At 37.4% G+C, this 17,117-nt stretch overlaps 1 protein-coding gene and 1 long non-coding RNA gene across 3 annotated transcripts in view; both read left to right on the forward strand.

The window, feature by feature from the left end:
* Positions 1–17,117, forward strand: part of LOC134748928 (uncharacterized) — a 448,425-nt gene that overhangs the window by 190,146 nt on the left and 241,162 nt on the right. The window lies entirely within an intron of this gene.
* LOC134748693 (tumor necrosis factor alpha-induced protein 8-like protein) overlaps positions 1–17,117 on the forward strand; it is a 68,784-nt gene that overhangs the window by 26,301 nt on the left and 25,366 nt on the right. The window contains exon 2 of one of the 2 annotated variants that reach the window (XM_063683461.1): positions 6,294–6,358. The exons of the other annotated variant lie outside the window; for it this stretch is intronic. Coding sequence (XP_063539531.1) covers positions 6,346–6,358 — 13 coding nt within the window. The 5' untranslated portion in view covers positions 6,294–6,345. The remainder of the gene's footprint in view (positions 1–6,293; positions 6,359–17,117) is intronic. 2 annotated transcript variants of the gene reach the window in all.

Here is a 17,117-nt window from a genome sequence, read left to right on the forward strand (position 1 = left end):
AACCAGGCGGCCTAGCCAATGTGACAATCGCTATCGCTTCGCCATCGAATCGCTTTGTGTCTCTATCACTCTTCCATATTAGTGTGACAGTGACAGTTGCTTATCGTTCGCTACGTAGCGTTAGCGATTGGCATGTTGTCTACGGGGCCAGGTCTACTAAGCTATAATAGGAGCGGAATTATAACTAAAAATCGAAGAAAATCTAAAGCCGGCTGTACACACTCGTCGAGAGCCTCTCGTCTCGGCAAAAAACCGACCCAATCGGAGAAGCGCGACACGAGACGAGTAAGAGCAAGACGAGAAGGGATCAGCATGTATTATCGCCGACAGTAACGCTTTGACCAGGCATGGTTCATTTTCGCATGCACCCGAGAAACGGTCACTTATTTACATTATCCACCAATGGAAACGGATGAAGATTTTTTGACCAGTTACTCTTACTTATTAATATCAACTTTTTTTTTTTTTTTTTATACCACGTCGGTGGCAATCAAGCATACGGCCCGCCTGGTGGTAAGCAGTTACCGTAGCCTATGAACGCCTGCAACACCAGAGATATTACACGCCTTTATATTATTATATATTAAAAACCTGTACACTCCTTTTTTGAAGAACCCCATACTGTAGCCCCTCGGGAAAACCTCGGCAGGGAGCTCATTCCACAGCCGAAGCGTACGCGGGAGGAAATTAGGAAATTCCCAAAAAAATTAGGAAAAAAATAGAAAATTCCTCTTAAACATTAAACTTAAAGTCTTATCAATACGGTACAAAACTGAATGAATAGAAAATCACAACAAGGGTTTTTTTTTTAGACTACCAACTTTAAGCGCATATTAAAATCAACATTTATGTTACTAAGTATAAGGTTCAAATAAAGATGGACAGCCGACATCGTCTCGTAGAAATAGGCTCCCTAAAAAAATAAGATGGACCGCCACGAAACATTTGACAAGCACAGTGACTTCAGTTTTAGTTGTGAAAGGAGAATTTCCTAGTCGGCCCGACCGGTCCGTCACTATTAATGCACTCAATCAAAAGGACGCTTTTTTTTAGCGACACTTACGTCCTTTAAGTAAGAAAGGAACAGTTGTTGCGATTATTCAAAAAGGGATCAAGCGATTTTATTCAATAGATATTACTTAATAAGCCTCATATTTGATCATCTCTTTAATATTTTTTGACCCTTGGTTCAAAAACTATAGTTACGAGGGGATTTAAGCATGTTACAAAGACCACACCTTCGTTCTCGGCCTGTCTCGGGGTCTCTCGACGACGTACAGCCGCCGAAACATGGTCGCCAATCGTCCACTCAGTTTGCACACTTAAATACACAACACAATTATTCATAGCCGGTCGGTGAGTAATTGGCAGCATTACGAAAATGTTTGACAACACTCATGCGTTGTTTACCTTGGTTAGCCAACGCATTGTGGACTGGATGTGGATATTGCATCACGAGTGCGGTGTATCGTTTCCGTTGATAAGCTGGTGCAATAATACACTTATAATAATGATAATTTAAACTGCTGATCTGAGCTGATAAGATCATTGGATCCCCCAATACACGCCTATATAAGTTTAAACGAAACAGAAATGCACTGCGATTTAGGTACAGCATAGGGCTTCCAACCCCTAAATTGTCAACTTTGGAGAAAAGTGCATAGGGTTTATGCACTCCATCTCAAGAAATTATTTTAATTTCAAAAGTAACATAGTACCCATACCCAGAATGGCCAAGATTAACCCGGACGCTTAGATAAAAAAAAAAAACAAAAATCAAAAAGCATTTATTTCGTTAAATAGTACATCATAACACTTTCATGGTTGGGACTTCCTAGTAAGTATGTATAATACCTGTGACAGGAAGCCCCTCAAACGTAGGACGCTTAGATACTTCACGGAAGGGCTCCAAACCGGACAAATCTAAGGAAAACGTTAAGAATGTAAACGTATGCGAGCGACTGCTTTAATCCCTTGAAAGCTTGCACGCTGCACGCCTGGCGCCAGTTGCCAGTTGCACCAACCACAATTATTAAGGGATTGATCAAAACCATTCAGCAGTGAGCTATGTTATTTCCCATCTGATTCAGCGAACGCTTCCAACGTTCCAATTGTACTTAAATCCGCATCCGCATCCGCGGATGTGAGCCTTTAAAAATCCGCATGTCAAAAAATCGGCATCCGCAACATCCCTGTTTTTTAGGTCTGTTTCTGTAATAATTAATTAAGTATAAGTAGGTAATTATAATATTCATTTATTATTTCATCTGAATAAAAAGTACCTATGTAGATATGTTTGAATATAGATCTTACAACTATCTAATATATATATATGTTTTTAATAAATATGTAAAACATCATTAATGGGCCAAATAGTAATTAGTAAATGTCATAAACAATGATACAATAAAAAGGTAAAGGTAAGAGTAGGTAATTGAAATTATTCATTTATTGTTACAGCAATCTAATTGTTGGAGAAAGAAAATCTTGGAATAACATGGAATTTCAATTTGCGGCTTTTCTTTGGTCCAGTAAATACGAAATCTGGATATTTTTACAAACATTTCTATTGTAATGTAATTTCTATTGTAAAATCTAAATTTTACTCACCTACGGGATTTTAGTATTTAAATTGTTTTTTAAATCATTTGTATAGTTACAGACTAAATTAAAATTATATTTATTTCATCAAGTTAAACTTGTACAAGCGAAGCCTCGCGGCATATAAATAAATAAACTTAACTACATTAAAATTAACTATATTAATTAGGTTAGGTATACCTACATAGATAATGTGGCTATATTTAATATTTCCTGTTTTGTTCCTCTTTTGTCATCGGCATTAATAACTCATTTTATTATTTAAGCATAAAATTAACAAATAAATATTAAATGGTCATATTACGACTATAATTTAATAATAGCCATTGTAACAAGACTGACTAACCGCAAAAACAAGACATGGAGCTTGAACAAACATCTATGACTAAGCAGTTTATTTTATTACTACAACACCGATCATATGTAGACTTTATCATATAGCAATAAGCTTCACAATTGTTCAGCTTACTGGGCCGATGGTAAACTGATTGAATGTGGGTGTGCATTGTTCCATCGTACCAACTCTCATAGGCCACTTCGAGTTTTAGTCATTCGATCTGTTTCCGATATGATACTGATCTGTCAGTGTCAAAAGTGACGACTTTGGATAAGAAATGTCACATTTGTCACTGAGAGATCAGTATCATGTCGGAAACAAATAGAATGACTAAAATTCGAATTGGCCTGTCAGTTTAAGTTGTCTCTGTTCTAGATAATTCGCATTTCTCAATCGAATCTCTTGAAATTTTGTGAAAATATTTGTGGATTCGGTTTCTAGAAAAAAAACAAGGTTTGCGATGTCTACAGCTCACAAAGCCACTATATAGGGCTAGGTTAAAGAAGCGGTTCGTAAGTCGGTATGTAGATGTACCAAGGGCCTGACACTCTTTGATAGAGAAAGATAGTCTTATTGCGATTCTTATAAGAGGAAAGAGAAAATAGTGCCATGCTTTGTCCTTATCATCAACCGGGTGGCATTATATTTAGGTGATGGCGAAATACCGAAATTTATGAGTGAAACAGAAAAAATCCTATGCTGCCCAAATTTTATATGAATATTCTTTCTCTTATCCCCGGTCGCTCGGTGGCGCGTCTATAACTACTTGTATATACTATGTCTATGGTATGTATGTGTACTGTGTAGACTTGTAGAGGTACTTAACCCCTTTGGGTAAATGCGCAAATGTTTGTCAGCTGCGGGTCTTGTTTTGTTTGTTTGTTTGTTTTAACTGTTTACACTTGGAGTTTTGTTTTAAGCTGGTTTCAGCTTCGGATAATCTCTAAAACATTTTTTATAAGACTTTATTATTAATACCTAAACAAAACTTTGATATACGAATATAAAACGGTAGAAATTTCTTCTGCAAATATATTTTATTTTAGTGTCGCATCGCATATCGCACTCTTTTTCTGATAAAATAAGATAAAAAATTATAAAAATATGCATTTTTTTCATTAGCAGTTTAAATTATAGTGATTTGGACTTAGGTGCTCTGAGGGCCTACGGCGCACCAATTTCGACGTGTTGCCTCTTTGTAGCACTTGTAAATTATACATTCATTAGATAACTTGACCGAATCATTCGTATAATAAACACACGATATTTCCTTTATTTCTCGCACACTCGGATGACGTGATTATAGCATTACGCTTCCATGCACCACATGTGGTTGGACATTTTCTTTTTATTCTTTTCCCCATGGCATCCGGACGCATCGTCGCCCGCAGAGATGAAACGGATTTAAATTTAGATTGCGGAGACGCGAACATTCCGTGTTTTTACCGTAAAAATTTAAAACAAAATATTGAGTTACCAAGTTTTTGATGATTAACATGTCGGCCCCGGTGACACGTTCTGTTTTTTTTTACAGGACATTGTTATGTTACCCAATTGACTAAGTCTTGTGGGTACTTAGACCGATATAGTATAATATACAGGGTGGCTAAAAAATAAGTGCATTCCCGTTGCCAGGGAGGTTTTGGGATTATACTGAGCCACTTTTACTATGGGACCAATCAGGAAATTGCAAAAAAAACAATTTACCCTCCCATAGAAAATGTACTAGCTAAAATTTATGAAACAGCCAAATTTTTTTCGCGATTTCGGGGTTGGTCTCATAGTAAAAGTTGCTTAGTATAATTCCAAAACCTCCCTGGCACCGGGAATGCACTTATTTTTTAGCCTCCGTGTATAAATATTTATAAATACTTAAATACGTAGTAAACATCCATGACTCAGGAACAAATATCCGTGCTCATCATACGAATAAATGCCCTTGCCAGGATTTAAACCCGGGACCATCGGCTTCATATTAGGCAGGGTCACCCACTAGGCCAGACAGGGGCAACAAAAGCTGTCAAAAAGGGACTTCCACTTGTATTACAAGCTACAAGCTTTTGATAAACGGGCCCCAGGTCGTCAACAATCAATGTTACAAGCTTTTTTTAACTTGCAATGTTTGTATGTATGTCGGGTTAAATCATCATGTAAAACTAAATTAGACCCACTTTCTATTATTTGACTGAGCTAAAACTTGACATACGTAATATGTAAGTTGGGTGTCAATGCAGTATTATTAATTAACTAGCTTTAAAAAAACAATAGAAATTTAATGCATACACTAAGTCCCTATCCTATCCCAGTCTTAATTACATGCCTGTCACGGCAGTGCGTGATGTAAGGACAGTCCAGTCTGTCCGCGATGATCGCTAGGACAATGTTAGAGCTAATGGCTCGCACCCGCTGGACCAAGGACGCGGTGCGCAGTATGCATAGTGGTATGAAAACACGCCGTGTGCGCTGCCGCGAACATGGGGCTGCCTTGCTACTGCAGCGCCTCGGGAATGTTCGCGGCAGCGCACACGGCGTGTTTTCATACCACTATGCACATACTGCGCACCGCGTCCTTGGTTCAGCGGGTGCGAGCCAACTCCAACATAGTCCTAGCGATGATGTCCTAGTGATGGGGCTGCCTTGCTACTGCAGCGCCTCGGAAATCACTGCCCTTTGCTGCAATTTTTGCCCGCGACTTCGTCTGCGTGGAATTAATTCCAGCAGTAAGAGTAAGCGCCTGGATAAAGTATCCCAGGGTGGCAGATACTTTCGATGAGTTGTTTCATCCGCTACTATTAATGGCTGACTTTAGGGCAAAGATAGATATAACTCCGTAATAGATGGATACAGTCTAAGGAAAAAGCGTGCCTCGAAAATCAAGAAAATTTGATTCTCGTTCAGAGGGCGCTACTAGCTTTGGCTTACTGTCGTATAGATGGCGTTGACGGTTTCGTTTGTTATTTAACAATTTTAACGCATATCAGTGAAAGAACATGGGTCAAAATCATAAAAATAATTAATGCAAATAAAAAGAATCATTTATCTATATTTAAATACATTCTATCGTATTTTTATAAATCTTCATTTTTAGTTTTAAAGTGTGTCGACAGATGGCGGTGAATTTACTGGGGTTACAAAATTTACTATGACAGTACCGCTCTAGTATAAGTTACTCTATGGTTTAGGGGAAATATACGGAACATGGTAGTCGTAAAAATCTTTAAAAGTTCTGTTGTTTTATACTTATTATTTTGCACCTCCTTTTGATTTTGATTAACTTATGTTATTCTTCAAATTTTTTCGTGTTTCCTTTATTTTTTCTTTTTTGGTTACAATTTTTACTTTCTCTCTTTTACAGGAGCTGACGACGATTCTCGTGTGTCACTACGAAGTTTACTTTTGACTTCTCCATGGTTTCTACCTGTAAGTCTTTTTGGTTCTTTTAGTTTAATTATTATTATTTTTCTGTGTGCTTATTATTTATATTGGTTTATTGCATATTGTGAACGAAATGAAGTCTACCAGCGATTGGCTCTTTAGCATGTTTTGAGTAAGTACTTGCAACTGCGCCATCAGGGTTCGAAATTATCCAGATAATTATAGTCTTTGATAATTATCGCGATTTTTATCCGATAAATATCGAATAAATATCACAGGTATGGATGGTGCTATATTTATTTTCTTTGAATTCTTTAGTAAATCTTAAAATCTCGTCCTAGAATCTTCGTAAATTTTAGGTTATTATCAAATCGATAATTATCAGGCATAAAAATCACCATAATTATCGAGATAATTATCACGATAACTATCGCGATAATTATCAAGATAGCTATAATTGATAATTATCCTTTCGAACCCTGCGCGCCATCTAGTAGACGCCCTAAAGGGACGGTTCCCTATCAAACATCTGCTACAACTTCACCTCGCGACATTTACAAAACAATTTCCACAAACTGCAGGTGAACTCATCAACTGTAAAGGTCAATACATATTCTATCTCGTTTCAGATATCGACAAAATGAGATATCGGTTACCTCGGATAAATTAATATCCAGTAGATCTTTAACAACACGAGTTATTCAGAATAGGAAAGCCGTGCACAATATAATACGATTTAAATGTATGCAAGTTCTTAACAGATGATATCAGACTACGCGGCGCGACGCCGCGAACGTGAGTGTGGAGTCGATTTCGCTGATTAGCGAACTAGACTCCACACTCGTGTTCGCGGTTTCGCGCCGTGGTTCGCGCATGAGTGTGGAGGGCCCTATGATTAAACGGTTTTATTTAGCTTGACCCCGTATCCCGTATATACCTTTTGTATACATAGTGCTTCAAATCTTGCAATCGATTTTTCGGCCACTTCTACTTAACCGATTTCAATGAAATTTGGTATGCGTATCACTCCCCGTGATAACGACTTTTTATGATATTTTCAACCTTTGATCTTAAAAAAGAATTAAGTAGACATTTGCTCACTCCATACATCAGTTTTATTACCAAAAAGACTATTATTTTCCTTGTCGACATCTAGCGTCAAGTAGCGGAATTATCAGTACTGCTACTTGCCTTCGGCCTTCGCATTTACACACTTGTACTATTGTTCTGTGTTTGCCCACTAACCTCCCGGACGGTTCGGGCCTTCGGTCTTCAGACACTTGTTGTTCTACGTTAGAGCACTAACCTTCCGAACGCTTCGGGCCTTCGGCCATACGGCTCGGATATTTGATGGCAGACTATGAGGTTTCTTACGCCTAATAGTAAGTCGGTAATTGGTCCAAAAGTCTTCTTGAAATCGATTTTGGCACAGTCATATGGACGGAAAGTAACCTGAAACCTTATTAGCCAACCTTAACAACACCTCTTAACAATATTTTAAAGAAGCGGTTCTGGCTTTGTCACGCTAAATACACTGCAAGATCGCCAAGATCTATGTTATATTGAGAGCTTACGGCAGTTACGGCATAAATCGGCTTAGGCGGTTTTTATTTTCCGAATGGCCGCCGAAGTTACACAACAGTATAAATAACCCAATTTATTGCGATTTATCTTCTAAGATGCTTGAAATCTCAGTAAGTTTAGCCCCGATTATACTAAAGTGGGTTATGAATTTGGACAAGATGTCTAATCTAAACTATTTGGTTGGTCAGACCTTAGATTTCTTAGCTGTTAGAATTTCAAAAAGTATGTGCTAACGCAAGACAAATTGAAAGGTAAATATAATAATCCAGCCTATAATATTACGTCCCAATGCTGAGCACAGGCCTCCTCTCATGCGCGAGAGGGCTTGCCCAATGCGGGTTGGAGACTTCACATACCACCTTTGAATTTATTCGCGGATGTATGCAGGTTTCCTCACGATGTTTTCCTTCACCGTTAAGCTAGTGGTTCGCGAGTTGTTCGCTTACGTAAGACGCAGCGTTACAGAAGAACGCCCTGCGCCACGTGTTAACTAAACTAGTACACGGATAAAGCTTAAAGCGTAAAATCACGAGGTCCCAGCAACCTGCCACGTGCCTGAATCGCATGAAGCGGTGTTTGGTTCCACAATTGCGTATAGGAGAGCACGTGCGGAAAGTTGCTGCACCTTGTTAATTAATTGCACAACTAATTAACTATGAACCTTTATGCGGCTGTTTACACGTTGATTAACTAGTGGTTTGAGTTTATTCATTTGTTATGTACCTACTTGTATTTAGTGGCAAATGTATAAAAGGGAACCAAACACTGAGTTTTTATCCCCAAAACCGTTTTCTCATTTTTAAACTTAAAACTGTATGACAACTCGATCCTCAGTTTTCTCCATTTTCATGAAAATGTAAAACTGACTCACTTCAAACCTCAATATTTTTTTTAAAGAAATAAACATAACTTCCCAAACATAAGGGAAATCATTATTTTTAACCTTTTATTTATACACTAAGGTCTCGTAAGGTCAACGGAAAGCTTGTATTAATTTATACTTTTTAAGGCGGTGTAATTTAATTATTTTAAAACTTGCCTCAGCCCACAATTTTTCCGCGAAGTCATTAAAACTTTAACTTAGGACTTGAATTACAAAAATCCTTTGAATTATGTTTCAAATTTCGAGGTTGAGCGTAGGTGGTTATCTTTCAGTATTTAAGTAATAATACAGTAACAGATCCATATTATTTTACAGATTACATATAACTCCTATATAGGTATATATATCAGCAGCTCGAGATAATGACGGACAGAGCGAAATTACATACCGTAACTATGGGCTAGAAAACAACTTGAAAATCCTCGTTTAGATGTGGTTTTTATTTGAACAACGCAGTTCTAGTGCTAAATATATTTAAATTTATAATCCAAGTTTATATTCATGCTTAATTAGGTATAGAACTTGTGGACAATAGTTGTAGTATTGCATTTTTTGTATGAGTAAAAGTCACTACAGAGTCAAATATTTTTATGTCGTTCTGCAAAAAGTGGGATCTTAACTTAGTGCATTGGCATGACGCAAGAACTGACCATCATTATTCGTGGAAATATACATACAATTATTTGCTAAACATAAGCACAAAGTTGCCGCTAAGTTTTCTCAACGATATAAGTTAATGACATTTCTCACATAAATTAAATTCTAACAGTCATAATTTATAAACCAAGATTACGCAGATGATTGTCTCGAAAAATTATAATGAGGTGTAAACTATCCAGGTAATACGATCTTTATTTGTATGAATATAAAGTTCATTTTAGAGCGGCAGTTAGTTTGCTTCCTGCTATGAGCATAATTATGACTGTTTAAAGATTAAAATAAATTCGCTCGTTATCTTGGCCATTGTTACTTGCTTAAGTTGTTGTTATAAAGTGAGCTATTCTTTAATAAAAAAGTGGTATTGACTACGTTCTTAAATAAAAACGAATACATCACCTAACATGACCGAAGTGTGAAAACTGAAAACCGATTTGAAAAAGACATCCTGTATTCTGTTTTAAAAATAGTTCTTACTTGTCTGCGTCAGTCTACCCATCGGCTAGTCCAGCCAGCCCAGCTCTTCGAGGAATCCTATCAAACCTTTGATGTTGAGTAGGACCTCCGGGAGGTCTCTCGGGGATCCGAGAAGTTTTGCCCTGTTGGGGCCGCTGCATTACAGCACCACGTGAGAAGCTGTTTCTTCTGTCTCCATGCATCCTCAGCATAGGGGACTGTCTGTGACACCTGTTATAAAAAGATGTATGTTGAATACCGTAAACCGGGATGAATAGACACGATTTTGAACTTCTAGCTCGATTTTAAGAATGAATTCAATTATCTTCAATTCTTTATTAATAAAGTAATTTTTTTTGTGAGTCTTAGTTGGGTCTTCAATTTTGTATACGTATTTTTAATTTAAGCCCGCTTATTTTAGAGAAAATCAGGAAAAACTACCCGTGACCCCGTTTTACGGTAGTCCATGACCTGTTATGACACTGGTTACCATGCTCGTCGAACTATCAAACGCGTCTTAAGTTCGGTCAATGAATTTGATTTCTTTGCGTTGCAGCTTCGCGTTATGGACAACATACTTACTTACTCCGTTGGCTCAGCGACCCAAAATGAGACTTGGCCTCCGATACAAGACAGCGCCACTTTTCTCGATCCTGTGCGACCTCTCGCCAATTGGTGTCTCGAAGCTCGCGCAGATCCGCCTCTACCCTGTCGCACCAGCGATACCTGGGGCGTCCAATAGGACGTCTTCTTGCTGGGCGGCCCAGGTATGCTCTTTTCACGTTCCGATCCTCATCCATTCTTTCGAGATGGCCCAACCAACGGAGTCTGTGAGCTTTAGTCTCTCCAACAACACACCCCGGACAACACAACACAACATGGACAACATAACCCATTTTAATGTATTCAGTACATTTCTATGCCACTTCGTACCTTGTCACAGTGACAATAATATGAGATCTCTATTAGGGGCTTCTGTATTGATTGTTACGTTGACAAGGGCGCAAAAATTAAATTGCTTAACTGTACTTTTAATTGTGAATCTGAACAAAACACAAGGTCTTCATTTATTTCACTTACAAGTGTATTTGAAAATGTTGTTAGGTTATAACTTATAAGACTGGTTGCATTAACAACTGGCCTGTATTGTTCTCATACAATTAATACCAATCACCGTTTACATTGTCCAGTTATTTTAAACTGCTCGGCTAATTGTTTTCATGATTCATATCATACGCCTCGCCTGATTTTCTGAGTCACATGACTTTTACGTTTCTGTTGAATGTAATATGTGTCAATGAACAGGCATGGTGAAGCAATGTTGAACTTTTCCCATTCACTTGGGATTGGCGCAGCATGTCTTTTTCTTCCATACCTCTCTGTCGTTCGTCATCTCATCATTCACCTGCTTTCTTTTCATATCATCTCTTTCATAGCCCATCCACTTTTTTGTTTGCCTTTCCTCTTACGTCCCTCCACATCACATGTCCGAAACATATAATATTTTATTAGGTAAAATTAAGTTTTTCACTGCATTTAAGTATTCATGAATATAACTTTTCTATGCTATTAGCTATTTTCTAGTGCAAGCGGGGCACGTTTCAAGGATTCTCACCAAGGATTTATGGAACTAGGCGACACGGCATAAATTTATGCTCGTAGAAGTTTTATTCGTTCGTAAATTTTATTGTTATAAAATTGATTCTTTGTACCTTATTCTTCAGACTTTTGTGCACGATTTTTTTCTCGTAATACATAAGTCCAGTATGATCTGCATGTGTGATGCAAGAATTTCCTGTAGACATCATAAAATAAACGCACTTGAAAGTTTATTTTTGTAGGTACCCTTGTAGGTGTTAACGAAGGTCTTAGAAAAATGTATCAAAATCTTTTGTAAGTTATACATATAACAGACGCCAGTTCTCTCGAACGTTTTTGACTTTTTAGAGGTGGAATTAGGCTACAGTAGGTATTTATTGGGACAACAAATGACAATAACCATATACAGTAAAATTTAAAATAAAATAAACTAACTAATCTATAACACTAAATTCATGTAACCTATATTATAAGACTTAAAATAAACTAGGCTATTGATATATGAAATAGTGTAGGACAGGTATCGGTAAACCGCCGCGGTTCGCGAGCCTCATGCGGCTCTTTGGGCCGGCAGTTGTGACTCTTCATAACACCCAAACAATTAACATTGAGAATATCAACTTTTGTGGCTCTGACATTCCTAACACTGACTTATCATCAATAGTTTTCTGACTCCTGAATTAGGATGCAACATGCAACCCAGTAGTGTTCAGATGCTTTCGTAGCCTATGTGACCTCGCGCTGTTGTTAAACGCATTATATATCGATATCTGTGTGAACTAACTAAATACATTATTAACTTACCTATGAAGTTTGCGCTCATAACTTCATGAACGATTTGCCACAAAGATCCTTGGCCCACTTCGGAACTCCTTGGCCGTTGTATTAGTATACTAAGGCCGGTTAGACTGCAATGCAATATGCAGTACTTGCGTACTAGAGGATTGAACCTAACGTTATGTTATTCAGACTTATTTGACCTTTAACCTTGTGCCTACAATTGTCCTACCCATAGGACATAGACCACCGTTATGTATGTTGTATATAGTTCAACTTAAAAATACGAGTAGGCAGGAGGTTAAGGCATTATAAGGTTTTATTCTATTATTCAATGTGAATCAATTTAACTCGGTTGTAATGCTTTCAATGTGTTTGCCGCTGATTTTATTATAAGACAACCTGCTCAAGTAATGTTCAGGTTATCAGTGGCAACAACTGTTTTTTTTTGGTGTATTCCCATTTGTCTCGCCCCGCGTAATCGCCGCCATATATGAGGCGAGTAAAAGTGGGAATGATTTATATGAATCGCCTATTCCTATCTGTGCCCGGCGGGGACAGATCGGAATACACCGATTTTTTTCTCACCTGTCCCTAACTCGCTTTTCTATGAAATAAACAAATGAGCGTCCCAATGGGCAGATCTTTATTTAAAAAAAAAAACAGACAATGATACGTAAGTATTTGTGATCGCGGCGGGCAAAACGTCCCACTTCGAATAACCTGTCAAGGCCTCCTTATGGCAGGCGACAAAGTGGGACGTTTTGCCGGCCGCGGTCACATTTTGGCTTTTTTATTAAACGTAACTAACACTGTATGTTCCCCTAAGCATAAATGGGCTAGCCCGTATCTCGAGATAATTAGATTTGTAATAACCAAGCGTGTTACGTGTAGGTGTAATGTATAATGGGTCAGCAGTTATATCTCCTATAAGGTCGACGACCCGTCACTATTAGCTATACCTCGTTTTTTTTTTACCATTAGAAAGGACAACATCACGATCTAGATGTGTCTTTTTGTTAAAAAATGCTTTACCTGAAACCCAAACATATCTATATTCTATAAGTACAACTTATAAAACAAAGTCCCCCGCCGCGTTTCTCGCATTCAGAATTTAGAAAGAGACAATTGAATTGGATAAGTCTAATGTAATCCTATTTCTCATGAATATGACATATTTATAATTGTATGTAAAGTGTGCTAAACAGGAAATGTTAAATGACGTGTAACGCTTGTTATCAATTAACGATTGATTGATTGAATTGAATTTTAGAGAGAAACTGACAATTGAGGGAGAGTATTTTATAATACTTTTCCTACTTCTAGATATCAGTATACTTTGTTTGTCATAATACTTATAATAATTATTATATATGCCTTCCTTCCGTCCTACAAAATCTTCCTTAAGTGGATTAAAGCTCTTACCTTCAACGGTATATAGATAAAGTTACGAGTGTAACCCCCTGCATAGAAATTTGTTTGCAGGGGGGGTCACCTTTCTCTGCAGCTGACTGCATCTAGTGATCAGCATCATGTATCTAGTGATCACTGTAATAGAAACGAAATCTATGAATCTTGAAATAAAATGCGCGAGTGGCGCTAAGCCATGAGTTCCCAACCTTCAGGTATAATTTATTACTATTACACACACGGCAAAGCAAATCACGGCGCGTGCCGCGATCGGCGTCTCATGTGAACAAGATAATTGACAATTTATTTCCCTGATGTGTAGCCTGAGAAACCGTTGCATATTTTGGTAATCTTATAAGATAAGATAAGATGTTTATTTGTAAAGTCATGTACATGGGATGTTATTAAAGTTATACAGGAAGCTTCCATGACACCCTGTCAGTGCGCACAAATTGTCTTATATCTAGCTTATTACTAAATTACATTTACACTATGGCCATGCATATGCTATTGTGTAATATTTGAATTAATGTATAATTAATAATTGGTTAGAGCAAATTTCGTACATGTATGAGGTATAAATAATTACAATGATAAATTCAATGTCAATGTTTGCTTAATTACTATGTTTGATAGTTACTTTCTCTTACAGTGCGACTAGGTTTCCTCATTTAAAATCTGTCTTTTCCCCTTCTTCTGTTAGGTTACTTTTCTAGTTAAAATTGCCTAGGTGACGCGATCGGCGCCACCTGTAAACAAGATATTGACAACTCGTGTATTTATTGGCTCCATCTGTCTTTTCTTTGTCTTAAACTTCGACAGACGGAAGTCAAATGACGAGTTCTGTTAGATTACTTCTATTCGAAGTTGTCTAGGTGAAGCGTGTTTCATAAAGCCATACAAATCACGGCGCGTGCCGCGATCGACGCCCCCGTGTAAACAAGATAAGTCATAACTCGTGTATTTATTGGCCCGAATCTGCGTAGTCCAAAACACCGCTCCATAATTTGGCTGCCATTTGATCATATCATAGAGTAACTTATACTAGAGCGGTACTGTCATAGTAAATTTTGTAACCCCAGTAAATTCACTGCCATCTGTCGACACACTTTAAAACTAAAAATGAAGATTTATAAAAATACGATAGAATATATTTAAATATAGATAAATGATTTTTTTTATTTGCATTAATTATTTTTATGATTTTGACCCATGTTCTTTCACTGATATGCGTTAAAATTGTTAAATAACAAACGAAACCGTCAACGCCATCTATACGACAGTAGGCCAAAACTAGTAGCGCCCTCTGAAAGAGAATCAAATTTTCTTGATTTTCGAGGCATGTTTTTTTTCTTAGACTGTATCCATCTATTACGGAGTTATATCTATCTTTGATCATATATAAGAAGATCTACAAGCTTGGCTGACACACTGCTGTTCCTGTATTCAGTTCTGCCAAAGTTTTCTGGATGAGGTCATTGAAGTCCAGACATAAAATACAACATTTAAACGAAGCGTGGTCCTTAAAAGTTATTTAAGTAACTAAGCATAGGTATTACTATACCTTGTACCTGCGCCACCTGCGGCAATCACTTGAAAAATATCAAAAAATAATTAGATAAATATTACGTTAATAAACGTATTTTAAAAAAAATTCAGAACCTAAATCGGTAATTCGGTACTTGCACTTGCAGGTATTGCATTAGAGTATATTATTCAGTAAAATCCGAGTATACTTTATAGGTATGTGGCTTTCCATGCTTCATGAGCAATAAGGACCATTCTATTTTAATTTCTGTTGGAATTTCAAATAAAAAGGTCCCTTTAAGGCCGTCATGTGATGGAAAGCCACATAATATTAACTTCAACAAAACAGATAAGTACATAAATTAGTATCGATCTCTCTACAACACTTCTAACATGAAACGTTCCATTAACGGATAAGATTCAACAAATACAACCACATTTCCGCCCTTTTCAATTTTCCCGATACTCATTTCACTCAATTGCCAATGTTCAATCACACGTTATCGGTTGACGACCCCAATTTTCAATTGAAATCATTAATTCCCTTCAGACTGTTTTGAATTTATTTTCAACCGGATTTGTACTTAACCACTTACTAAATTAGTTAGAAGGACAGGAAGGTCGGATCGTAGGCGTCCCAAACGGCTCCGTTACACGGGCAGGGTAGCCATTGTAACCAATTGAATTGCCAAGGAGATTTGTTGAACTAGGTATACGTTAAAAACTTAGCTAAAACCTTTGCGCATGTTAGATTACAAAAATATAGTTCTCCATTCCATAATCAGTTACCGAGTTTTAGGACTAACTGTAAAATATACACAAGAGACGGTTACGTTCTTACGTTCACGGAATTTGATGTCTATACCATTTCGTACTTTATCAGTGACAATAATTTGAGATCGCCAGTGGCTTTCATATTAATTGTCACTGTAGCAAGGTACGAAATTGTACATAAAGTAAGTCAAATTCCTTGTCTGTCATAAAAAAAACAAAGATCCCGACGAATTGAGTATCCCGTAGGTACTAAAAAGCTGAACCAACTGTTTTCTACAAGCTGCGCCCGACCTCATTACAAGTCATGGTTAAATAACGAGCAACTTGACATTTACCTGTGACTGCGACAGCCTTTATGGCACATAAACTTTTCAAACAGATAGCTTGGTCTATTGTTTTCTTTTGCATCATCATCATTAACTTAAGAGTTTATTTTTTTGTCGGTGGAGTATCTTCCAGCTTTCCCTATCCTGCGCCAGCTCTTTGACTTTTTGATACGACACGACCCCTACTTTTTCTTTCACTTGATCTAAAAAGCTGCGTCTGGGTTTTCCTCTACCCCGCTTCCTTCCTATCCGCGCCTCCAAGATAGTTTTAAAGAAGTAGTCGTGTCGTATAAAGTGTCCAATCATTTTCCCGCGTCTATTTGCAATAGTGTTCAGAATAGATCTTTTCTTTTGCATAACATGTTATTTTAAAATTAGTCTTCGTCCATGTAACTACCTAGAAGTCGCTAAAAAGGTTCAACCCGCTTTCACACACTTAGTATAACTGAATTTGAAAAGATCCTTCACTATTACAAATTTTCAGACCGTTTGAGGTATCCAACGGAAAAACCGAAACTCGTATGTTTGTCCGTCTGTCACAACCATATTGCTCTGAAACTACTGGACCAATAAAGCTGAACATAATATATATTCTGGGAGGTATGATATAAAATTTAAACTAGAGTAACAATCAAACATACAAATTACTTATAAATTAAAATAAACCTACGAAAAAGTAAAACTAAATGACAACAAATACAATATTACCCCCCACTCTTATTATCCCCCGGACCAAATTACTTCGCTGAATGGCCAGGGATATATTTTGGACAAGGAAAGAACCAGAGCGAGGGTCGCCGCCCCTTTCCCC

This window comes from Cydia strobilella, chromosome 17 (genome assembly GCF_947568885.1).
Source record: "Cydia strobilella chromosome 17, ilCydStro3.1, whole genome shotgun sequence".
In the NCBI taxonomy this organism is placed as follows: domain Eukaryota; kingdom Metazoa; phylum Arthropoda; class Insecta; order Lepidoptera; family Tortricidae; genus Cydia; species Cydia strobilella.